The sequence below is a fragment of the Phascolarctos cinereus genome, unplaced genomic scaffold, assembly GCF_003287225.1.
Source record: "Phascolarctos cinereus isolate Bilbo 61053 unplaced genomic scaffold, phaCin_HiC Scaffold_3;HRSCAF=262, whole genome shotgun sequence".
Lineage (NCBI taxonomy): Eukaryota > Metazoa > Chordata > Mammalia > Diprotodontia > Phascolarctidae > Phascolarctos > Phascolarctos cinereus.
Window position 1 is genome coordinate 107,948,047 of NW_027555736.1, and position 23,933 is coordinate 107,971,979.

At 44.5% G+C, this 23,933-nt stretch overlaps 2 protein-coding genes across 7 annotated transcripts; one reads left to right on the plus strand and one right to left on the minus strand.

Moving 5' to 3' along the window:
* Positions 1-35: 35 nt before the first annotated feature.
* Positions 36-10,651, minus strand: SLC68A1 (solute carrier family 68 member 1). Of its 5 annotated transcripts, none has more exons than XM_020967477.2 (10): positions 10,566-10,644; positions 9,491-9,634; positions 7,232-7,483; positions 6,721-6,803; positions 5,517-5,966; positions 3,726-3,846; positions 2,306-2,402; positions 1,494-1,665; positions 1,100-1,293; positions 36-869 (listed from the first exon to the last, which is right to left on the minus strand). In XM_020967477.2, exons 3-10 carry the CDS (start codon positions 7,394-7,396, stop codon positions 616-618), a joined length of 1,536 nt encoding a protein of 511 aa, XP_020823136.1. In that variant the 5' UTR covers positions 7,397-7,483; positions 9,491-9,634; positions 10,566-10,644; the 3' UTR covers positions 36-615. The 5 variants fall into 5 exon arrangements, with proteins under 5 accessions (XP_020823136.1, XP_078007211.1, XP_020823150.1 ...); XM_078151085.1 differs by lacking the exon at positions 10,566-10,644 and adding an exon at positions 9,731-10,503; XM_020967491.2 differs by lacking the exon at positions 9,491-9,634 and having other exon boundaries at positions 5,517-5,708; positions 10,566-10,651.
* A 3,673-nt stretch (positions 10,652-14,324) lies between these two features.
* Positions 14,325-17,416, plus strand: CUNH10orf95 (chromosome unknown C10orf95 homolog). Of its 2 annotated transcripts, none has more exons than XM_020967457.1 (2): positions 14,325-14,399; positions 16,130-17,416. In XM_020967457.1, exon 2 carries the CDS (start codon positions 16,199-16,201, stop codon positions 16,835-16,837), a length of 639 nt encoding a protein of 212 aa, XP_020823116.1. In that variant the 5' UTR covers positions 14,325-14,399; positions 16,130-16,198; the 3' UTR covers positions 16,838-17,416. The 2 variants fall into 2 exon arrangements, with proteins under 2 accessions (XP_020823116.1, XP_020823122.1); XM_020967463.2 differs by lacking the exon at positions 14,325-14,399 and adding an exon at positions 14,418-15,654.
* Positions 17,417-23,933: the final 6,517 nt, after the last annotated feature.

Genomic DNA, 23,933 nt, shown 5'->3' on the forward strand with positions numbered 1-23,933 from the left:
CCCCTGCCCCTGACAGAACAGGCCTAAGGAGCAAAAATGATTTACTGGCTTTAATGAGTCCCTGCAAAATAAGCCCATTCCTGGGATGAGTGGAGCACAAAGTAGAGAGGATTTGAAATGACCTTCAGTCACAGGCCAGTTCTGGCAGCCATGCAGACCCACTGACATCCTCAACCTGACCATCCTTACAGAGAATAGCCTCTCCTCCTGCAGCTTCTGCCCAGGCAGCCAGGGCCAAGCCAAGCTTTTGAAGGGGCCCGCCCCCAGCCCTCCCAGCTGCCCAATCTGTGCAGGGGGAAATTAAGTGCTCCAATATCTGCGTGTTGGGCACACGACAAAGGATGCAGACAGCTGATGACGAGATCCTAAGGACCCACTTCATAGCCTTCACCCTGAGTTAACTGCCAGGAGGTGAGAGGAAGGATGGAGAATTGTGACCTCAGCATGTGGGTCCAAGGAAAAACCTTAGAGGTTTCGTTCCCTGGCCACATTCCTGCTGTACCTGAGAAACAACGCCAGAAAAGGGGAGCCTGGGTAAGGAGGTTCCCGGCTCCTGGCTCAGGTAAAAGAGTAGTTGGGCAACCAGCACCATAGTCTGCCTTTCCCCGAGGCCCCTCAGACAGTCTTAATATCCAAAGCCCAGGGTTTGGACAGACTTTGGCGTTGGGCCTTAACCATATGGAGGCGCCTCCCATGCAAGGTGAACTGGGACCAAGTGACCAGCTGCAGCAGCGCACACATGATGGGAACCAGTACCAGCAAGTAGAAGCATCCCTGACGTAACGGTGCCCGAGGTGGGGCAGGGGGATCCAGCCAAGGCCTTGCACTGCCCACTGGGGTCAGCAAGGGCTGCTGGAAAATGTCATGACCTGGAACAAGAGAAAGGAAATATCAAGGCAAACTTTATCCTCCCCTGAACACTCTTTGCTTGGCATCTAAAGGAGGGACAGGGCAGGCCTAGCTGCAGATACCATAAAGCCAACAATATTCCCTATTCATCCCCATCTAGAGTCTAATGGCCTAGCTAGTTGGGACTAGAGGCCACTGGAAACCTGAGAGAGCTCCACCCACCCCTATTCTCCAATGGCAGGGCACTCACCAGTATAGAAGCAAAGCAGCCAAGTGCCTAGCAGTGGGGCAAAGGTCTGGCCAGGCTTGGTCACCAAGGCCACCATCCCAAAGAGAAGTGCTGAAGCAGCCTGCTTCCGGTGGTTCAGCACCAAGTCCTCATCCACCAGGTCTGTGACCACCAGGGTCAGCAGCTTACAGGTACCCTCCGTGAACACACGGTTGCTACAGATGGGTAGAAACCATGGCATCATCAGAAGGAGAAAAGGAATAAACAGGTGGTCTTGGGCTGGGGGATGGGGGGAGGAGGTGAATGAAGCCAATGTGGAGAGTTTATCAAGGCTAAGATTAGCACAGGAATGAAAGGTCAGAGGTATGGTCAAGGATGGGTCAGGAAGACTGGGACTAGAGGGGTCCCTGTGTACCTGGCAATGAAGATGCAAAGGAGGTGGAGGTGGTCTGGTCCAGCCAGCAACATGAGTAGACTGAGGCCCAGCTTAAGAAGGAAGAGCCCTCGAACCACTGCATAAACACCCCACCTTTGGCACAGTGCCAGGAAGTAGAGGTTGTTGAGATGAGGAGCGATGTAGGACACCCCTAGTGAAAAGCCTCCATAAGTTATGATGAGCCAGGCTTCTCCCCCTTTGCTCAGGAAGGCCCTAAAGAGGCTTCTGGAAAAATTCTCCCAGGTTAGGTTGGCCTGGGGCAGATGCTTTGGTACTTCCGGCGCTCCTCCCTCAGCCTAGGGCAATAATGCCTCCTTAGACACTGAGGACCAGCCTTGACTACCATGGACCCCAGGAATGGCCCTCCACGATAAGGCCAAAGAAGCCTGGAACTCCACCCTCCCCACCTGCCTCACATCAGGAAGAGGAAAGGCAGGGCCTCAGGATAACTCCTCCCAGGCCTCTACTCAATCTTACCTGAACAAACCCTGAGAGCCAAGTCCCTAACATCTCAGCTCACTAACCCCTTTGCTGCCTTTCATTCAGATCTCATTCCCACTGAGAAGTGAAGTCAACAGTTAGGGAGGATCAGATCCAGGCAAAGGCTCTGCTACTAAGGTCCTCCAAGAGATGAGACTCTTACCACTCTCACTTGAGGAGGACCTTACTGCCCTGGGTTTACAGGGGCTGAATCCTAGGAATAAGACGTCTCGTCTGGGAGAGTTAACTTGTGTTAACAGCCTGGGAGCACCCCGCATCCCCACCATATATGTCCAGATCCTGCCACTCACCCAGCAGGAAGGAGCCCATGGAGAGAGAGATCTGGTCTGACAGCAGGTGCTCCAGGAAGAGAGGGAAGAAGTTGCTGTTGAAGTGGCAGTGAAAGACCTGGAATCCAACAGCCGCCATGAGGAGGGAAGCAGGTGAGAAAGAGCTGGGAAAGGAAGGCCAGCCAGCCAGAGGCAGGCCCACCCAAAGGAGCCCCTTAAAGGTAGTCATCATGGGAAGTGGATACAGATTTTGTGAGGACAGACCACCTTTTTGTAAAATGGGCCAATTAACGGAGCAGCTAGGTGGTGCAGTGAATACAGCTCTGGCCTTGGAGTCAGGAGGACCTGAGTTCAAATCCAGCCTCAGACACTTAACACTTACTAGCTGTGTGACCCTGGGCAAATCACTTAACCCCAATTGCCTCACCAAGAAGGAAAAAAAAAGTAAAATGGGCCAATTAAAGAGCAAAAAAGTGTTGGTCAACTACCTATCAGCCCTGAGGAAAAGGTTTAAATTTGTATGAAATAAGTCATTCCCAAAACAGATGGGAAATGCTGGAAACTGAACAGGAATTGTCCTACCTTCTACTGACTAATTGTGCTGAACAGTCACAGGAATGAAAAAAAGAGTCACATGGTTTTTATTGAAACTGGCCAGTTTTTATTAAAGGACTCGAATCTTACTGGTACAACATAAAATATCAGTGTTTTCAGATGTACCTTCTCAGTTTGCACTGTCATGAGCTAAGAAACTGGTGGGACTGGGGATGCATGAGATAAACTAGACCTCAGCACCCAGAGGGACCATTGTGAGCAGATGCATTGGTGTAGGCCTGGATGAGCTGAGTTTCACTTTGTCCCCAGGGGCCCTGACCTAGAACCCAATTTTCATAACTGGAGTCTTTGGCACAGATTCCTGGGCTGTCAAGATTTTGTCAGACCACAAAGTAGTGTGGCTATTTCAGCCTGGTTTGATCTCCTCTTTTAACAGAAGGGGAAAATGAAGCCTCATGGGCACAGTGACCTGCCCAAAGATTACAGTGTAAGTTAGTAGGTCTGCTGGCTCTCACATCAATGCTTTTCACTCACTACACCATGGGATAGACCATGTTATGAGATTCAGAGTTGGAAGAGAGTTGAAAGATTTGAAAGATTATGGAGACCAAATCCTTCAGACTTCACATGAAGCTGAAAGATGATGAGTGGTAGTACGGGGAAGTCGAGATACCACAATTTGAATCCAAGTCTTCCACCCACAAATCCAATCCTCCTCCTACCATCCCAGGCTTCCTCTTGTACCCATATCAGTCTTACTCTCTCCCCACCAGGGAAGCCACATATCCACCCCCTTCTTGGGCTCCACAGCCCAGCTTTCACCCCAGGACACAGTACTCACACCAGGACAGGAACACAGTGATAAGGGCAAGAAGGCTGTCCATACCTGCACCAAGTTCATGCCTACGAACCAGAGGAAGTTTCGGTGGCGGGCCAGCTGCTGGAGGTACTCGCCCAGGGTGACTCTTTTTTCCCCCTCATCTGCTGATGGTTTCTCCACATCTGGGCTAGAGAGACAGAGCAGGGCACTGCATATCTCCTCCCATGCCTTCTGAACCCACAGAGCTCCAGCTCTCTCTCCCTTTTTCTCTCCCACTCTCCCCAAACCTGCCTGCCTTCCTCTCTCCATCCTTTCCCTGGCCTGCCCTGTCCTCTCCTCCCTCTTCCCTTCTAAGCAACCTGTTACTAGGCCAGTCATAGACAGAGAATTAGAAGTCAGGCCACTGTGATGCGTGGTCAAAGGATATGAATGAATAGTTCCTGAAAGAATGGCAGGTTCTTAACCATATGAAAGAGTGCTCCAAATCACTAAATAAGAAATGCAAATCAAAACAACTGAGATTTCACCTCATACCCAGCAGACTGGCAAGGATGACAAACGATGGAAATAATCCGTGTTCAAGGGGCATACTAATTCACTGTTGGAACTGCTGTAAGTTGGAAAGCATTTGGGAATTATGCTTTAAAAAAGGTGACCAGAAAGTCTTATAGCCTTTGACCCAAAGATTCCACTGCTAGGGATATATCCCCACCCACCCCCATCCCCCAAAAGAGAAACCAAAGACAGAAAGAATGGCCCCATATATACAAAAATATATGCAAGATTTCTGCAACAGCAGGACTTTTTGTGATAGCCAAGAATTGGATATGCAGTAGATAGACAAGTGGGGCAGCTAAGTGATGCAGTGGATAGGGTTTCTGAGTTCAAATCTGGCCTCAGACACTTACTAGCTGTGTGACCCTGGGCAAGTCACTTAACTCTGTTTGCCTCAGTTTCCTCATCTGTAAAACAAGCTAGAGAAGGAATGGCAAACCACTCCAGTATCTTTGCCAAGAAAACCCCAAATGGGGTCACAAAGAGCCAGACATGACTGAAACAACCAAGCAACAAAAGCTGTCAAGTAAGGGATGGCTAAATAAATGTTGCTTTATTAATATAAGGGAATATTACTATGCCATCAAAATGACACACGAGTTGAGTAGCAGAGGAAGACTTTTATCAAGTGGTGCGCGAAAAAGAGCCAGTAAAATATACTCTACAACAATCTGGAGATGAAAAAACAAAACTGAATGCTGTATATCACAACCACATTTGGCCCAGAGAAGATCTGAACAAATGCATCTCTTTCTCTTCATTACTGAGGTGGGGAGTCAGTTGCTGTGCAGGCTGATTCTATTGAATGACTTTCCTTCCCACCTTTTTCTTTCTTATTCTGTATTAAAGGAGATGGCTCAATGAATGTGAGGGGTGGGGAGGGATAAGTTTGGAAATGAATGTGTCTTTAACAATAAAACACATTGAGAAAAAATAAAAGTAAATAATAAAATATTGCAATTGGAGAAAAGAAAGAATTCAGGCCACCGACCCAGGAATCTCAGAGCCAAGCTACTGCCCATTTCTGAAATGCTCCTACTCCTCAGCCCCACTCTTGTCTTCAAGCTCAGCTCAGATCCCTCTTCTTCCATGGAGCCTTCTGTCACTCACTGCCCTGGCTGTTAACAGCTTCTTCTATCTCAGTTTACCTTATATGACTCTTACCTGTGTTCACAAGGTCCCTTCCCAGTTGCACCTAAACTCCTCAAGGTCACATTTGTTTCTGTATTCCCAGAACAGAGTGGGCATGTACCAAACATGTGGTTCATCAAATGGGGATCAGGGATACAATGACCCACTTACCCTTCTGAGGCTGAATGCAGGGCCCCCAGCATCCTCCTGTCTGTCTCAAATCGTTGCCTCAGTAGCCACGTGGCTCCAGTAAAGCCAAGCCCAGAGCAGACAGCCAGAACCACACAGAAGACACGAAAGGAAGAGAAATCTTCCTTGTTCCACACAGTGTAGGAGGCGAAGACGGAGAGGGAGCCAGCTGCACTGAAGAGAGAGCAGTAGAAATTGAGGTGTGTTCGGCCATGGGCAGACAAGGCCAGGTCAGCCAGCAAAGCATGGTGATTGAGGTCCACCAGGGTCAGGAAGCCATCATACAGACACAAACAAAGCAAGAACTGCATCCCCGTGGGCGCCCATCGCACCCAAAATGCCAGGAAAGCGAGAGCCAGCAGTGGGCCATGCCGGCTGAGAGCCCGGAGCCTTGTCAGAACCACATCCTTGGATGGGATTGAAGCCCCTGCCCTGTGAAAGGACAGAAAGAAGGCATCAGGATACCTCCCTCCCTACACAAGCATGCCCACATCTCCTCCGCTCTACCCTCCTGTAAATGTGGGAACAATTTACAGAACCTCCGTTTACAGAAGGTATACACGTTCAGATAGGCTCAGGGACTCGGGCAAGACCCCAGCCTGATGAGCCATCCCCTACACCAGGGATCAGGCGGTAGCAAGCTATGGCCAGGGGCCCATACCCAGCATTCTCAAATCCTTGCAGGCATTCCCGCCTGGAGAATCAAGAGTCCCATCCCTTACTGTATACCCCTGCTCCTGAAGAAAGTGATGAGGGAAGGATACAGGGAGGAATCATCTAGTTTGGGGACTAGAGGAAGTGACCAGTTAGAAAGGGCCCACTTTTGCCTTCTTCCTTCCTCTCCCAGATTCATACAGGTAACGGGAGGAAGAGACACAGGACTCAGAAGATTAAGGGGCCCACCTCTGGCTCCAAGTAACATGGAGGGGACCCTGGACCCTGGGCAAGAGAGTGATCTCACAAGGTAATGAAAATAGAGGCGACACAAAATAGTGGAGAAAGCCCTGTATGGGGAGCCATAGAAATTAGGTTCTGCCACTAACTCATTGTGTGAGTCCCTTGGGTAAGTCCCTTTATTTCCTGTCTCTGGGCCTCAGTTTCCCCATCTGCAAAATGAAAAATTTGGACTATTTCATCAATAAGGCCACTTCAAGCTCTGAAAGCCCTTTGTCCCTAAGCCACATACCTAGGTGTGGAGCTAAGGAAGACACGGTCACTGAGCCAGCCGAAGAGTGGATCATTGAGGCTGTTCCAGAGGAGAAACACTGTCTGCAAAGAGGGGCAAGAAAGAACCATTATACATGGCAATGTCCTAACACAGATGGCTCAGGGCCAACAGGAAGATTAAGGGCTGGGAAGAAGCCTGATCACCAGCATGGGCTGGCTAGCCACTGCAGGCTCGGGAGAGAAAGAGGCAAGCCAAGAGGATAAGTACCCCAGGACAGTCCAGGGTCTGTCTGGAGGCAAGTTTCCGTCACTCCTCAAAGTTAAGGTCTCTTCCCAGCTACAAGTTCCTAGGATTCTACAAGGGATTGTCTTGTATAATCCTCCTGATTGGGGAACAGCTCTAGAGCCTGAGAAATTACTGAGGGGAAGCCACACGACCCAGTGGAAGGGGCACCAGCTCAAGCCAGAGGACCTGAATTCCAGTCCCACACCATAGACCTAGCTTGCCAAGGAACCTGTGGAATACCTACCTCTCCAACCCAGAAGGCCAGCTTGTCAATCTTGTACACAGAGACAAACGTGTCCACGTGGTACAGCAGGAACACATTGTGTAGAATGGAGACAAAGAGTGACAAGGAACCATAGACCACAGCGGTGGGCAGGCTAGAGAGCCAGGCCAGGGGCTGAGCTGCCATGGCACACGGCCTCAGGCCTCAGTGCATCAGGGATGCCAGTGCACCTGCCTCCTTACTCCCTTTCCCAGGCCAGACCATCTTTGCCTCCTGAGGAAGAACAGAATTACTCAGTGCAAACCACTGTAAGCCAGCTTTGCATAGGAGACCAGTGTCCAACTAGTGCCAGTATGGCCTTAGCCATTACCCATTCCTATTGGATTATAAATTCCTTGACAACAAGCAGGGACTCTCTTTTTTTAATTCAGCAAGCATTAGTCTTCCAGTCTCCCCACTTCAGAATCTTGTGACTATTATTCACTTCCTCCCACCCCACAAATCCCATCACATATCAGATCTTATCACTTTTACCTCCACATCTCCTATCTAATCTTTTTACTCTACTTACATGGCTGCCATGTAGTTCAGACCCTCATCACCTTTTGCCAAGACTCTAATAGCCTAATTCATCTGTCCCACAGCCTCATCTCTCCTCATTCCAATCCATCTTCCAAAAAAGCTGCCAAAGAGATTCCCTTAAACAAATCTGACCAGTCACTCTGCTATTCAAATTCTAGTAGTCCCCTCCAAAAAAAAATTCTAGGGGCTTCCCATTACCTCTAGATAAAATATAAACTCTATTTGACTTCTAGGGCAGATAGGTAGCAAAGTGGATGAGTACCAGGCCTTCTTGAGTTCAAATCCAATCTCAGACATTCACTAGCTGTGTGACCCAGGGCAAGACAAGAAAACCCCAAACGGAGCTGTGAAGAGTTGGACATGACTGAACAACAAATTTGACTGCTAACAACCTTCACAACGTGCCCTTCCCTTTCCAGATTCATTATACATTACTTCCCTTCCCAAACTTTATGGTCTAGAGTAGACAAAGTGGACTTCACTGTTCCTCTCAGGTAGCACTCCAACTCCCACGTGTTTCTACCTCAAGTCCAGCTCACTTTCTCCAAGACCCAGCTCAAGCATCACCCCAGAAAGACTTGCCTAATTACCTTGTATTCATTCTGTTTATGCTTCTCTGTGCTTATGTTACCTTGACCTCTTGTTTGATGGAGAACCCTTTCCCCATAGCCATAGGTATGAGTTATCTGATCTTGTGATAATTCTGATCTGATCTAATTTTTTAACCAGCCAAGTGTCAGAAGATAATAGAACCAGAGCTGAAAGGGACCTTACCATTCACCTACTCTGACCCTTCATATTACAGAGGAAGAAATTGAAGAACTGAGAGATTAAGAAGGTCCCACTGGGAGTTAGGGGCAAAGTCAGGATTCAAATTCAGGTCTTCAGGCTCCAAATCCAGAATTCTTTCCAATATACCACAGCCTCCTTTGAGATTTAAACTAAATTTAGGAAGGAATTGAGAACAGTAGCTGCAAGTGAAAAAGACACAAGGCTTTGGGTTGTTTTGTTTAAATTAAAGTAGCCCCACTCTAATATCTCACCTTTCAGGTATCTTCCAGCTCAAGAGAGAAAAGGGAAAAAGTGGGTAGAATCATTCACTTAAGCATTCCTCTCAACTCTGGTAACAAAGGATCTCCTTAAAGGCCTGGCAGACACCCAGGCTCCACCTCAGAATAAGAATGATTACAAGGAAGCAGGAAATAGTTCAAGAGACAGCTGGGGAAAGGAAGATGTCTTAGGGTTTGCTTTGTTTAAAGGAACAGCTTAATGCAGTGGAAAAACCCTATTCTCTCCCCTCTTTCCTGAGCACTTCTCCAAGATCCAACATTCCATCTCTGGTCTTTCCATAGGCTGTCTCCCCATACCTGTGCCTCTGCCTCCTCAAATCTCTGCTTCCTGCCAGGCCTCAGCTCAAGTGTCATTTTCTACAGGAAGCCTACACTAAGGGCCCCATATCTAATGCCTCATTACCCCTTCTCTTCCCCCCCCCATTACTTTGTATGTGCTTTGTGAATATTTTGTGTTTATTTATGAGGCAGCTAGCTGGTACAGTGGATGGAGCCTGAAATTAGCAAGACCTGAGTTCAAATTCAACCTCAGGCACTGTGTGACTGTGTAGCTGTGTGACCCTGGACTGAAATCACTTAACCTCTGCTTGCCTCAGTTTCCCCAACTGGGAATAATAACAGCACCTACCTCGGAGGGTTGTTGTGGTATATGTTAGGCCTATATAACTGCTTTATTCCCTTCCTTCTCTTATGTATGAATTGTTTCTCTCCAATAGAATATAAGATCTTTGAGGGCAGGGCCAGTTTCTCAGCATCCGGAGTCCCTTGAGTGCTTGGGGCAGAACAGATATTTAATAAACACTTGATGAACTGAATTGAGCTTCTCAAAGAAGTGAAGACCTCAACAAACTCGGTTAAGACCTCACACCTGCCTGGGATTTGGTGCTTGGCTTCAGGTCTCCCAGCTCCAAGAACCTCAGCATATCTCTGTCACGTGCCTTCTCCTGCCCAGCTGAGTGAGCAAAGAGGGGACACTCAGCACCCACCATCCATGAGGATAGATGAAAGGAGGGGTTTTCCTGGTCATACTTCTAGGAGCAGAAAACTTGCACCAGGGGTCCACATACAGGGGAGGGAGGGAGAGGGAGAGAGAGACAGAGAATGCGAGCTCAGGCAGGAGAGGAGACTATTCCTCCTAATTTCCTCCTTGGCCCCTCTCTAAGACAGCAACTGAAGTGGCATCAGGTGGGTTTCTAGGACTACCACCCTCCTGCCATCTTCCCCTGTTCCCTCCAAGCCTAGACACACTTGCCCATAGAGGCTCACCCTTGTTTGGTGCATAACAATTCCCTTCACTTGACCCCTTGGCAAAGAGCTCTCTTTGCCCTCCTTACTTGAGCGCAAACCTCCTCTCCCTAATTACTTCCTAAAATTAGTCTTAATTTCAAATGAGGCAGCGGTGAGTTGGAAAAACCCTGCGAGAGTATTACCATCCTCACTTTACGAATGAAGAGACAGAGGATCAGCGTGGTTAAGGGTCGCCCCTCTGGCCTCGCACTGCACCCCATTCGGGGGCGGGGTGCATCCCCCAGAATAGGAGCTCCAACCCGATGCCCCTCGCAGCCCATGCACCGCCGACCGCCAGGATCTCCATCACCAGGGGACCCCCTCCCCCACTCCGTGCCTCCACCTCCAGGATCTCGCTCCCCGCGTTCCCGTGGGGGCACCCCCGGAGCATGCCCTCCCCGAGCGGCCCAGCTCACCTCGGCGATACCGATCTCTCATCAGTTGGCCTGGAGGCAGGCATACACTGCGGGGGCAGAGCGCCTGCGCGCAGACTCCCACCCCCCCCTCCACTCCCTCCACTCCCCCCACAACCGCAAACACCGCCCACCCTTGGCTCAGCCATTGGCTCAGCGCCATCTCGGGCCGCCCCCCTGGAGTCGCAGGTTGGAGCAGGTGACTGGTCGGTTGTCGCTGCTGCCGCCATCTTTGATATGGGCACCTGCCTGAGGTGGCCTGGCATGCGAAGGGAGTGTGCGGGTAAAGGGGCATTTCTGCGGGCAGCACTTTTCCCTGAGGCTGCAGCAGCTGCAGGAAAGCCGGGGGACCCCCAGATCCTATCCCAGGCTCTCAGGGCTAAGGCACCCACCCTTTCCTAATACACATGAGTACATTACAAGAGCTCCCAGCCACTGTTGGAGGGTCTTGGGCAAGACAGGCACGATGATTCCCTGTTGACGGAGCCGTAAATCGATCCAACCATTCAGGGAAACAATTTGGAATTAGCCTAAGAACAACAAAAAAAGTGACACAAATGCCCATACCTTTTGATCCAGAGATCTCACTGCTAGGCATATACCCTAAGGAGGTGAAAGACATAAAGAGAGGACCTACATACACCAAAGTATTTGTAGCAGCGATTTTTGTGGTAGCAAAAAACTGAGCAAAGTAGATGCCCATCAGTGGCTAAGTGAATGAAATGAAATATTACTGTGCTGTAAGAAATTACAGGGACAGTTAAGTGGTACAGTGGATAGAGTACCTGGCCTGGTGACCCCAGGAAGACTCATCTTCGGGAGTTCAAATCTGGCCTCAGACCCTTACTAGCTGTGTGATCCTGGGCAAGTCACATAACTCTGCCTCAGTTTCCTCATCTGTAAAGTGATCTGGAGAAGGAAATGGCAAACTGCTCCAGTGTTTTTCTTTGCCAAGAAAACCCCAAATGGGTCACAGAGTCAGACACAGATGAACAATAATAACAAAAAGAAATGGCAATATGATGAATGCACAGAACCATGAGAAAACGATGCCAAGTGAGGAGACAATGTGCACTCTGACTACATCTGTATAAATGAAAGGAACAAGCATGACACAGTTAAAAATGAATATTACCAAAGTACAATGGAACTGTGAGAATGAAGCAGTAAAACCAAACAACAAAGGAAAAGAAGAGCAATTAGTTCTAATTATTCTTTACATCTTGACTAATGGGAAAGTATGCTTAATATGAAGGTATAAGTAGAGCCTACATCACTGTCTTGGGGGGAGGGGAAGAGTAGGAGGGGAAGAAAAATTAAAACTCAAAACTCATGGAAGTAAATGTTGAGAACTAAAAATAAATAAATTAATTAATTTTTAAAAAGTACAATGAACAGGTTTGTCCCAAAGAAGAGATATAAGAAGACACTTTCCCACACACACATTTCTTTGAGGGGTCCCTTGGTGTGGAAAATTAAATGTATTGTCAGATTATTTTAGAGTATTAATTGGTTTTGTTGATTTCTTTTTACTCTTCTTTTTCTTTAAAAAAATTATTTGTTATATGGGATGGCTCTCTGGGAAAGGTGAGGAAGAGGGATTCACGGGGAAATAGAGGCAGTGTGAAACAAAAGCTAGCAATAATTTGTTTTTTTAAAAAGCATGGGAAAAAAATGATATTTTGCAGAATAAAGTAAGCAGAACAAGAGACATGGTATAAACAATGCAAATGGAAAGAACCACCAAAGAAACCCCAGAATGCTTCATAATTATAATGACCATGATTGACTTTGGAAAAGAGATGAGGAAAAATGCACCTACCTCCCTTCTTTGCAGAGGTTGGGAACTATGTGCATGGAACATTGCTTATACTGGCATACTTGGGGTGTATACATTAATTTTGCTAAATTGCTCCTTTTTTCCTCTCTTTTAAAAAAAAATTTGTTGGAATAGCATGCTGGGGAGGAGAAGGAGAGGGATGTATTCAGAAATGAGATGATTTAGGGGCAGCTAGATGGAGCAGTGGATAGAGCACTGGCCCTGGAATCAGGAGGACCTGAGTTCAAATCCAGCCTCAGACACTTGACACTTCCTAGCTGTGTGACTCTGGGCAAGTCACTTAACCCCAATTGCCTTACCACAAACAAAAAGTAAAAGAAATGAAGGTGTTTTAAAAGCAAAATATATCAATAAAAATTAAAAACAAAAACAAATTCAAGCTAATGAAATGCAACTCACAACAGATGACCCTGTTTACCCAAGTGGATTAGTGACAAAGGGAGGGCTAGAATCCAGGGCTCTTGGTCCCCAATGCCATGTCTGTACACCATACTATGTTCTCTTCAAATCAGAGCTTTACCTAGGAATTTTTTTCTCCTGGAGCAAATACCATAACCTGAACCCAGAGCAAGTGGCAAAATAGATGTCCTTGGTTGATTAGGGGAAAGCAGCTTCCCCTTAGCCAATCATCTGGTAGCCTCTTATTTTAACTAATTGTTCTTGTTAACTTGCTGCTAAGCTGTTGCTCTGGTTGCTGGGGTATATGTTTGTTTGTTTGTTTTTTGGGGTTTTTTTAGGCAGTTGGGGTTAAGTGACTTGCCCAGGGTCACATAGCTCGTGCCAAGTGTTTGGTCTGAGGCTAGATTTGAACTCAGGTCTTCCTGTCTCCAGGGACAGTGCTCTATCCACTGTGCCACCTGTCTGCCCCTTTGTCCTTCATTCTTTTTTCTCTGTCCTTCATTCTTGAAGGGGACGAATGACCTCAGCGGGGTGATGTCTTGACTTGCAAGTGAATTGGATTTAAGGAGTCAGAGCCGTGCAAAGTCATCGGCCTCACTCTCTCCTCCAGAGTCATCAGAGTCCAGTGGCAAGACGTAAGTCAAGATGACCGGAAATGTTGCCAAGTTGTTGAAACCATAATACTGAAGAAGTATAAGTTATTATCAGTACCCTCTAAATTCAGCACCCTGGTGCAAAGACATAATCATCCTGCCCTAGTTACGGTTCTTTTTTTTGAAAGCCTTTCATAAGGGCAGCTATGTGGAGCAGTGGATAGAGCACTGGTCCTGGAGTCAGGAGGATCTGAGTTCAAATCTGGCATGAGATACTTAACACTTACTGGGCAAGTCACTTAACCCCACTGCCTAACTCTCCCCATTCCCCCCCCAAAACAAAAGAAAAAAAAGTCTTCCGTAGTAGACTAACTTATCATAGCAATGGGGTATCTGCTCGGGTGTCAGCCCTAAGACCATGTCTTTGAAAGCAACCCAGTTCACTATGAGAAAATTTTCCCTTGTTGCAGAACACATGCAGGCTTAACTCTGTAATTCCTTTATCAGAACAGATATAGGGGTACTGACCCAGGAACTTTTTTATCGTCAAATCTCCAAGGTCCATGCCTCTGGCAGCTAAACAAAAGCTTTTTTCTCCCTCAATGTTTGGTATCAACGAAGTTTTCTCTGCTGACTCCCTGAATTTTCCCATCCATAGATCACTGACACCTGTTGCCAAAGACAACTCTTGCATTACCTAATTAGCATCCTTAGCATTCCTTTTGCTGCCCTTTTTCTATAAAGCTTTAGATTCACCACCATGAAATTGCAAGTTCTCCGAAGGAACTTTACCCACTAGTATTATGTTACAATAAGTCTTGCCAATTGACTGAAAGAAGGCTTGAGTGTGTGAATTCATTCCAGGCAACTCCACCTTGTGCCCTGTCGTTCTTAGGGTTCCTAGCAACCCAAACCACATCAACAGAACCACAGAATGTTAAAGTTGAAGGAGACCTTAGAAGACACTTCGTCGAACCCTCTCATTTTACAGAGGAGGTAATAGAGGTGAGTAGCCCAAAGTCAATCAGTTATGAACTCTTGCCACTTAGGAGACTGATATGATAGTCCCAGCAGGAGATGAGGATCTCATCTGAATTAGAATTGTGGTAACACTAGTAAAAAGGAGGGGATAGAGGCAGGAGACATTGGAAAGGCAAGATTGACAGGACTTGGCAGGACAGGATGGGAATGGAGGAGGGAAGCTTTATGAGGGAAATAAAGCAGTTCAAGGCCTTATGTGATAAGGGGTCAGTGAGAGATATAGATAGCACGAACTGTAGGAATAAAGAAGGTAGAGATAAGTGTAGGCATAAGCAAAGCTTCCTGGCAGAGATAGGGCCTTGAAGGTTGGGTAGAACCAGGGGCGTTCATGAGAGCTTCATGAGAGCTAATTGTTAAATTTTCATGGAGAGAATTTTTACCTTGGAGATAGGTAAGTGCTATAAGTCAGGGCTTGATATATTATTTGGTTGATTGTCTAAACTTAAAAAAGCGATGGAGAAAAATGTTGATAGTGCAAATTAAGCTTAAGAAGCGTGTCCTGCATACCTTTTTTTTTTCTTTTAGCATTTTTTGTTTTACCAGCAAAACTCTGAGTGGAACCCCAATAGGTAGGAAAAAGAAGTCATCTAAAGCTGGTGATATTCCAGCTTCCAAAGGACAAGGGAATAGGGTTGGGTGCGGCAAGGGATGATAAAAGATGATGCTAGTTCTGTGTTCTTAGAGTTCAGGGAGTCAATGAATTTGCTTTTAAAAATATTTTGATAACTACATTTCAGCATAATTGGTTTCCTTTGTAATCTTGTATATTTTATTTTATTTTATTATTATATATGAAAATATTCTGAGAAAAGAGCCATAATTTTCACTAGACTTCCAAAGGATCTATGACCCCAAAAAAGGCTAACGCCCTACTCTAGTGGGTGGGTTATAAGGAGAGAGATGTCAGATTAAAGGACTAGGGAAGTAGTTCTTAAGGGATGAAGGAAGGTTAGGACATCAACCCAGACCTGGATCCCAGCCAGTCATAGGTGTATGTCTATACATATCTGTGTTTACAGATATACACCTGGGCTCTGGACTGTTTCCCTTTGCCTAGTAACAGGCAAAGTGGGAGGGACTAAGCCTGGCATGACCTAGAAGAGGGAATAGGCAAAAGACACTCTCATGGGAAGGGGGAAAGGGACACCAGTTCTGATCCCAATATCAAGGACTGTTCCCCTCCCACACGCTGAAACCTGAGCTAGACCCACAAGAACTGGTGAGTGTGAGGGGGTATGAGGGTAGGGGGTGGGATAGTAGGAACAGGGCAAATGTTCTTTTTCTCCCTCAAGGAAAAGAAGGAAGAGGTTCCCATGCCTCTATCCTATGTAAAAAAAGTTCTCTATTTCTATGAGTAGGCCTGTGGGGTTGAATTACTGGATTGGGGAGTAGGGTGGTCCCACTGAAGATGATGAGGTATGTGCCTTGCAGGGTGGGGTAGAGGTGGGAAGTACTGCCTTACTGGCTCCCTGGAGAGAAGGCAGCAGAAGTCTGAGCTGCCTGGGGACTCTGGTATTGATACTGATCTCCCTGGGGGAGGACTGGGCATCATTGTGATTTGGTCCCTATTTTTTTTGTGTTGTTATTGTTTTACTTTTGTTTTTTATATTTTTATTAATTTATTTTTAGTTTTCAACAATCACTTCCATAGTTGGTCCCTATTTTTTCTTGAACCTCTCTCCTTCTGCTCCCAGCTCCAGAAGAGACACCGTTCTGAAGCAATGTGGTGACATTAAGTAGCAGCAGTGTGAGGGCCTTGGACAATGTATTCTTTTGGCTATTTGCCTTCCCAAGGTGCCCAACCCCAATTCTTGGCCTATACCTACATGCCTGGCTCAATGGTGTCAGCCCCCATTCAGACGCACAACTTTAGTAGCCAGCCCCTGGCACTATTCACAGGGGATCAGACAAGGTACCGGGACTTGGCTGCTCAGTTCTACACTCTGGGTTCCTATTATTACCCCTACCAGCACCCAGTCTGGTCCTTGGAGCACATGAACCCTACACTCTACTACCTCTCCTGTGGGGGTGGTGGATCTTATACCCAGTCAAACCCGAGACTGGTGAGGCAATCACAGGAGTTGTGGTCTGAGGGCAGTTTCTTTTCGGGGGAACTTCGATGGGGGAGGCTAAGCCGTTCTTGGAGTCCCATCAAGGAGCTGCCAGGCTTTGTTCAGGATGATCTGCTCAGAGTGTACGGTACTTACCCTCATACAGAAGTGTTCATCACCTATCATGATGGGGAGTTTCTAGTACAGGGCAAACCCCGAGTGGGACAACAAGAATACCGAGTGGAGAGGAGAGTGGTTCGGGACACACCTATCCCCCTCAGCAGTGAGGCTGGGGCAGAGGCCAGCAGAGGTGATGATGAGGCCGAAAACAATAGAGGAAACCAGAGCTGAGGGAGCTGGACCGTCAGTATCTGTCCCAGGATTCTGAAAATGGATTAAACATCAAAGCCTCAGCAGAAGAGAAATCCAAGGATTGAGCAAGAGGCCATTTGGGAGGGAAATAATGTGTACTTTCATATGCTGACTGAGATCTTAATACCTTTCTTGCTCCACTGATGTTTGTATATACCCTGCTACTATGGGGAGTTCTCTAGTCTCCTGGAACCAAGAAAAGGGAGGAAAATAATGAAGATGCCCAGACAACTCGGCCTTTTAAAGGAATCCAAGTCCCACCTATACCCAAGCTGTACCTCAGTGCTGTATTTCCTCTCCACCCCTCATGTCTCAGATGTTTTTATTGGCTGTGTCAGTCTTGAGTTTAGGTGGCATTGGGCCTCTGCTGAGAAGCAGAGGATCTTTCCTGTGACCTGATCTTACACTAAGTAGGGCCAGCTGTACCCCACTCCTTTTCCACCACCACCCCTGTAAGGCCTTGGGCTGGACTAACCCCAAGTGTTTCCCATTACATTTTATAAGTGACTTCTGTACGACTCATGTATCTGAAAGTGAATTAAAGGGATTGAAGCCAAAGGTGTTTCTCTCACTGTGTAATGAGGATGAAGGGAAGAGAGCCCAAGAGGGCAGTATGAAGGGCCAAATTCCACTCTCCTCCTCCACAAGCTAGGGGAAACTCTCTTGCAATCCTTACTCCTACTTTTATTTTAAATTTTCATTTTAGACAACTACAAAAACTTAAATACATAATAAGAAAAGAAAAAGAAACATTATAAACTTAAATATAAAATAGGGAAAAAACAAAAAAATGTCATGTGCACAGCAGAACATAGGATAGGATTCAAAATGTATAGTAACTTTTCATTTCAAGAAAGCCTGTATTAAGTACTGTGCATTATATTGAAAGCTGTCCAACTTTTCTTTGCTTCCTTGTAAATTTTCTTTTGTTCTCTGCTGTACACTTTTTACTTTGTTCTTTTTCCCCCTCCCTCCCCCCTACCTACTATCCCAAGGCTATAGTTGACCATTGGATATATTTATATAGAGGTATTGATATATACATACACATATACATATATATACATACATACATATATACATACATATATATAAACATATACTTTCCCTAAGAGATTCTAATCCTAATCTTTTTGGTTTTGTTTGTGCATATCTCTTTTTTCCTATCTCTCCTAACTCCTCTACTTTATTTCTACCTATTATCTTACCTTCCTATTACTTAACTGACTCCCACTCCAGCAATCCCTCCCTTATCCTCCCATTACCCTAAATCTAAACCCCCTTCTATGTCCCCTTTTTAACCTATGCCCACACCCTCCCCTCTAAAGATCCCTCCTTTATACTCTCCCCATTCCCTATCCCTTTAAAGTTTTATTTCTTTCTAAATTTAGAGACTTTTATACTCCTAAATGTATGTGTTTTCCCCTCTTAAACTCATTCTCAATGAGAGTAGGTTTCTAGAACTAACAGCCCCCCTCCCCCATCTAATTCCTCTGTATTGGTTCTTCCTCTTGCACCTTATTTGTAAAAAGATAATTTCTCTTTTAGCTGTACTTGAATGGTTTTACTTTTTGAAGTCATATAATATACTCAGGTCTACCCCAATCTTCCTTATAAGTTACCTAATTACTAGTAACAATCTTAGACACAGGTTTTACATTTTTCATACCCTAAAAGGTAAACATTCTATCCTTAGTCACTTATAATTGGTCATTGGTATGTATCTTATATTTCTCTTAGCTCTTGTATGTTAAATCTATTGAGTTCAGGGTTTGTTTGTTTTTGTTTTTTAACGAAAACCTGAAAGTCTGACAATTGATCAAATGTCCTTTTTTTTGCCATTTAGAATTATGCTTAGCTTTGCTGGGTATATTTTCTGCCAGAAGTTCAGTTCTTTTGCTCTTTGATATATAGTGTTCCAAGACCTGCGATCTTTTAGTGTCATCATTGCTAGGTCTTGTGTGATTCTAATTGTGGCACCGCCATATGTAAATTGTTTTTTTCTTGTTGCTCATAATATTTTGTCCTTGATCTGGGGATTTTGGAATTTGACTATAACATTCCTCTGAGTTTTCTTCATAGGATCTTTTTCAGGTGGTGATCAGTGGATTTTTTTCTATTTCTACTTTCCCCTCTTATTCTAATGCTTCAGGACAATTTTATTTAATTATTTCTTCTATTATTGTATCAAGATTCTTTTCTTGATCAGAACTTTCAGGTAGTCCAATTATTCTTATGTTTTCTCTTTTTTATCTGTTCTTTAGATCCATTGTTTTTCTCATGAGATGTTCCATGTTCTCTTCTATTTTTTTCATTCTTTATATTTTGTTTTTTCATTTCTTCCTCACTTATAACTTTACTGGCTTCCCCTTGCCTAATTCTGATTTTCAAGGAGTTATTTTCTTCCTTAAGATTCTGGATCTCCTTTTCTAATTGGTTGACTTTCTTTTCATAGTCTTCTTGTTTTTCTTGTATTATTCTTATTTTTCTTTTTAGTTTTCCTCAATCTCTCTCATTTGATTTTTAATTTATTTTTATTAATTTATTTTGAATTATCAACAGTCACTTCCATAAGCTTTTGAGTTTTAAATTTTTATCCCCCTCCCTCCTCACCTCTCTCCCCAAGATAGCATGCAATCTGATATAGGCTATACATATACATTTCTATTAAACATATTTTCACATTAGTCATGTTATAAGGAAGAATTAGAAGCAATAGGAAGAACCACAAGAAAGAGGAAACAAAACAAAACAGAAGGGGAAAAAAGAGCAAATAGTATGCTTCAATCTGCATTCAAACTCCATAGTTCTTTCTTTGGATGTGGATAGCATTTTCCATCATGAGACTTTTGGAGATGTCTTAGATTCTTACATTGCTGAGAAGGGCTAAGTCTCTCAAAGTTAGTCATTCATTGCACAATCTTGCTGTTGTTGTATATAACATTCTCCTGGTTCTGCTCACTTCACTTGGCAACAGTCCATACAAGTCTTTCCAGGTTTTTCTGAAGTCAGCCTGCTCAAGCACAATAGTATTCCATTCCATTCATATACCGCAACTTGTTCAGCCATTCCCCAATTAATGTGCATCCCCTCAATTTCCAATTCTTTGCCACCATAGAAAGGGCTGCTATAAATATTTTTGTATATGTGGGTCCTTTTCCCATTTGTATGATCTCTTTGGGATACAGTTCTAGAAGTGCTATTACTTGGTCAAAGGGTATGCATATTTTTATAGCCCTTTGGGCATAGTTCCAAATTGCTCTCCAAAATGGTTGGATCATTTCACAACTCCACCAACAATGCATTAGTGTTCCAATTTTCCCACATCTTCTCCAACATTTATTATTTTCCTGTTTTATCATGTTGGCCAGTCTGATAGGTGTGATGTGATACTTCAGAGTTGTTTTGATTTGCCTTTCTCTAATCAATAGTAATTTAGAGCATTTTTCATATGACTATAAATGGCTTTAATTTCTTCATCTGAGAACTGCCTGTTCATATCCTTTGACAATTTAGCAATTGGGGAACGACTTGTATTCTTATAAATTTGACTTAGTTCTCTATATATTTTAGAAATGAGGCCCTTATCAGAGACACTGGCTGTAAAAATTCTCAGTCTTCTGCTTCCTTCCTAATCTTGGTTGCATTGGCTTTGTTTGTGCAAAAACCTTTCAACTTAAATGTAATCAAAATTATCCACTTTGCATTTCCTAATGTTCTCTATCTTCTGTTTGGTCATAAATTCTTCTGTTCTCCATAAGTCTGACAGTAAACTATTCCTTGATCTCCCTGTTTGCTCATAGTATCAGCCATTATATCTAAATCATGTACCCATTTTGACTTTATCTTGGTATAGGGTGTAAGATTTTGGTCTATGCCTAGTTTCTTCCATACTCTTTTCCAGTTTTCCCAGCAGTTTTTGTCAATGGTATAGCCTATGTCAGACTGTACACTATCTTGGGGTGGGAGATGAGGAGGGAGGAGGAGAAAAATTTAAAACTCAAAAGTTTATGAAGTGGGTTCTTGTCCCAGAAGCTGAGGTCTTTGGGTTTATCAAATAGTAGATTACTGTAGTCATTGACTCTCTCTCTCCCTCTCTCTCTCTCTCTCTCTCTCTCTCTCTCTCTCTCTCTCTCTATATATATATATATATATATATATATACACACACACATACATATTTATACACATATATATACTCATACATATATAGATATATATATGTATATATGTCTTGCATACCTAATCTATTCCACGATCCACCACTCTATTTCTTAGCCAATACCAAGCAGTTTTGATGATTGTTGCTTTATAACACAATTTAAGATATGGAATGCTAGGCCACCTTCCCTTGCATTTCTTTTCATTAGTTCCCTTGATATTGTGGACCTTTTGTTATTCCAAATCTCATTTGATTTTTAAAGTCTTTTTTAAGTTCTTCACTGGTGACCATTAGACGTTACTCTGGGGTAGAAGAGGGTTTCTTTGCTTCCTTTTCCTCCTCTGAAGATGCACCTCAATCTTCTCTATTCCCACAGTAGCTCTCTATGGTTGAGCTCTTTCTCCTTTGCCTGTGCTTTTTTTTTTTTGGTAATAATTTAGTTTGCATAATCACCTCTAGTCCTGGGGTATGAGGGGTGGTGCCTCTGGCCTCTAATCTTCAGTTTTTCCTTCTGACCTTGAACTCAAACCAAGACCTCCAGCCTCCTGTAAGGGCCCACAACAAAGCCGTATCCCGCCCCACTGCTTCTGCACTCACCGGATGTGTGCTGGTTCCTTCTCGCCCCCACCTTGTCCCCGAAGCACAGCTGGGTCTGGCATTCCCCTTCAGCAGAGGTTCCCTCAATCTTCCCCAGGTCAGATGCCCAACTCCCCTCATTGGCCCTGGGGTAAAAGTTCCTGTGGCTGGGGCCAAGACAGCCTCCCAAACCAGCCGACCCTCAGGGCTTGCCACTTGTTAAATCGGACTCTAGCCTGGAGGTGTTTGCTCTTCAGGGAGAGGAAATCTCATCCTGGGATTTTTCTTCAGATCTTCTCCAATTTTCCCAAGATGACCCCTCTTCTGCCCCTACTCTTATTTGTTTTCACAGATCTAAATTAGCCCAGAGATGTTATTTTATCTCTTTTGTGGAGGAAAATCTTGAGAGCTTGAAATTTTCTGACCTGCTTTGCCATCTTCCCAGAATCCTCTCCCTACTCCCACTTTTCTGCTCATTCCTGGAGGGAGTCTACAGCAGCCACATCCTCAGGCCTCTCCTCTTGGGGCATGAGGCAAGCAATCCATAAGTTTCTAAATAGGGCCTTAAGAACCTGTTGAAGGAAGACCCATTCCAGCCTCATTCAGCTCTTGACAAGAACTTTGCTCAGACACCCGTCTGATTCTAGATGTACTGTACCTTGTTACCTGTGTTGCTAGGTCCAAAGCACCCTCTTTGTATTCCTCACAGGTGAAGGGGGTGGAGTTCTCCTGGCCTGTTTCTGACCTTTCTCTTTTATATCCTGACTACAAGTCTCTGCTTCTCTTCTTTTTTTTCTTCTAGTTTCTATCTAGCTGTCCTCTCCCTGCTCCAGCAAAGACAGGCGAGATGAAGGATTAGACTTCTTGGTAAAGGCATTTGGGGTACAAACTACATAGAGTCCCTTAATCTGTGTTTTATACTTTTTACAGTCTTTTCCTAAGATCTGATTCTTGCATCCGTGGGAGGGAAGGTAAGGCAGATAACTATCCCTCTTTTACAAAGGAAACTGAAGCCCTCAGTATGTACAAGTGATTCAAGTCTCTGACCTAGAGTCTTCTTGTACCATTTCCTTTGAACAAATCTAGATCATTCTATAGAATACCTTCTATGACATATTATCAGTAAATCCTTTTACAATTCACAAAGCCATTATTTCAATGACTGCTGAAATAGTACTATAAGATAGAGAGGGAAGGTGTTTGTTATCCCCGCTTTACAGAGGAGAAAACAGCCTGCGTAGAGAAATCACTTTTGTTCTGTTACATCTTCTTCCTTGTCCTATTGTCCTTGTCAAAGAATCTTAAATTGGAATAGCTATTTAACCTAACCCCAAGACGCTGAACATGTAATTTTCCAATCTTTGCTTATGTAGCCCGTGACCCTGAGATCTTGGCTCAGATGGACTGTGTATGAGCTTGGGCCTGACCTAAAGGTCAGCCTTCTATGCAGTTTATTATCCTGGTGAGGAGTTTACTGTAGGAAAATCTCCAGATGGAGCCTAAGTATAACACATCTTGATTTACACAAATGTGGATAATGGGTGTCTGCAGCCTCCATACAATCACTCAATGTAACAAATGAATATGGACTGGAAAATAACCTTTATTTCAATCCACAGAAAATACAAAAGATGAAAAGGGTTCATAAGAGACTGTAAACAAATATAAAATCCTCTGTTTGGCTTTTAAAACCTTTCATAGTTGGACATCTTCCCACCTGTCCAGTCTTCTTATACCTTGCTCCCCTTTGCAGATACTCTGTGATCTAGAACTGTGCCTCAGAACCAGACACTCCATCTTCAAACACCGGGCATTTTTACTGGCTGTCACCTATGCCTGCAAATCACTCCTTCCTCTTCCCCACATCCTGGCTTCTTTGAAGCACCACTTTCTACAAGGCTTTATTTGTCCTACTTAACCTTAATACCTTCCCTCTGAGATTATCTCTAATTTATCTTGCATGTACTGGTTTACGCATAGTTTACGTGTCTGTCCATTAGACTTTCTTGGGATCAGGGGGCTGTTTTTTGCTTTCTTTGTATGCCCAATGCCTAGCACATTTTAAGCAATTAATGAATGCTTAACTTGACTTGTAACCTGATACTCAAAGCATAAAACACTTACAGTAGCTGATAAGCTCCTTTACAAAGAATCCTGGATTACAATCAAGAATAACCCACCCAGCAAAACTGAGTACAATCCTACAAGGGGAAAAAATGAACATTTTTTAAAAATTGATTAATTAATTTTTATTTTTCAGCAATTACTTCCACAATATTTTGGATTCCAAATTTTCTCCCCATCTCTCCTTTATCTCCACCCCAAGACAGCGTGCAT

Bases quoted from the DNA above. Each gene is read 5' to 3' on its own strand.
- CUNH10orf95 (XM_020967457.1), top strand. From the start codon at position 16,199: ATGTATTCTTTTGGCTATTTGCCTTCCCAAGGTGCCCAACCCCAATTC.
- SLC68A1 (XM_020967476.2), bottom strand. From the start codon at position 7,396: ATGGCAGCTCAGCCCCTGGCCTGGCTCTCTAGCCTGCCCACCGCTGTG. The intron at 1,294-1,493 runs GTACACAGGGAC...ACCCATCTGTAG, and splicing joins CTTTGCATCTTCATTGCCAG to CAACCGTGTGTTCACGGAGG. The intron at 870-1,099 runs GTGAGTGCCCTG...CTCTTGTTCCAG, and splicing joins GCTGCTTTGCTTCTATACTG to GTCATGACATTTTCCAGCAG.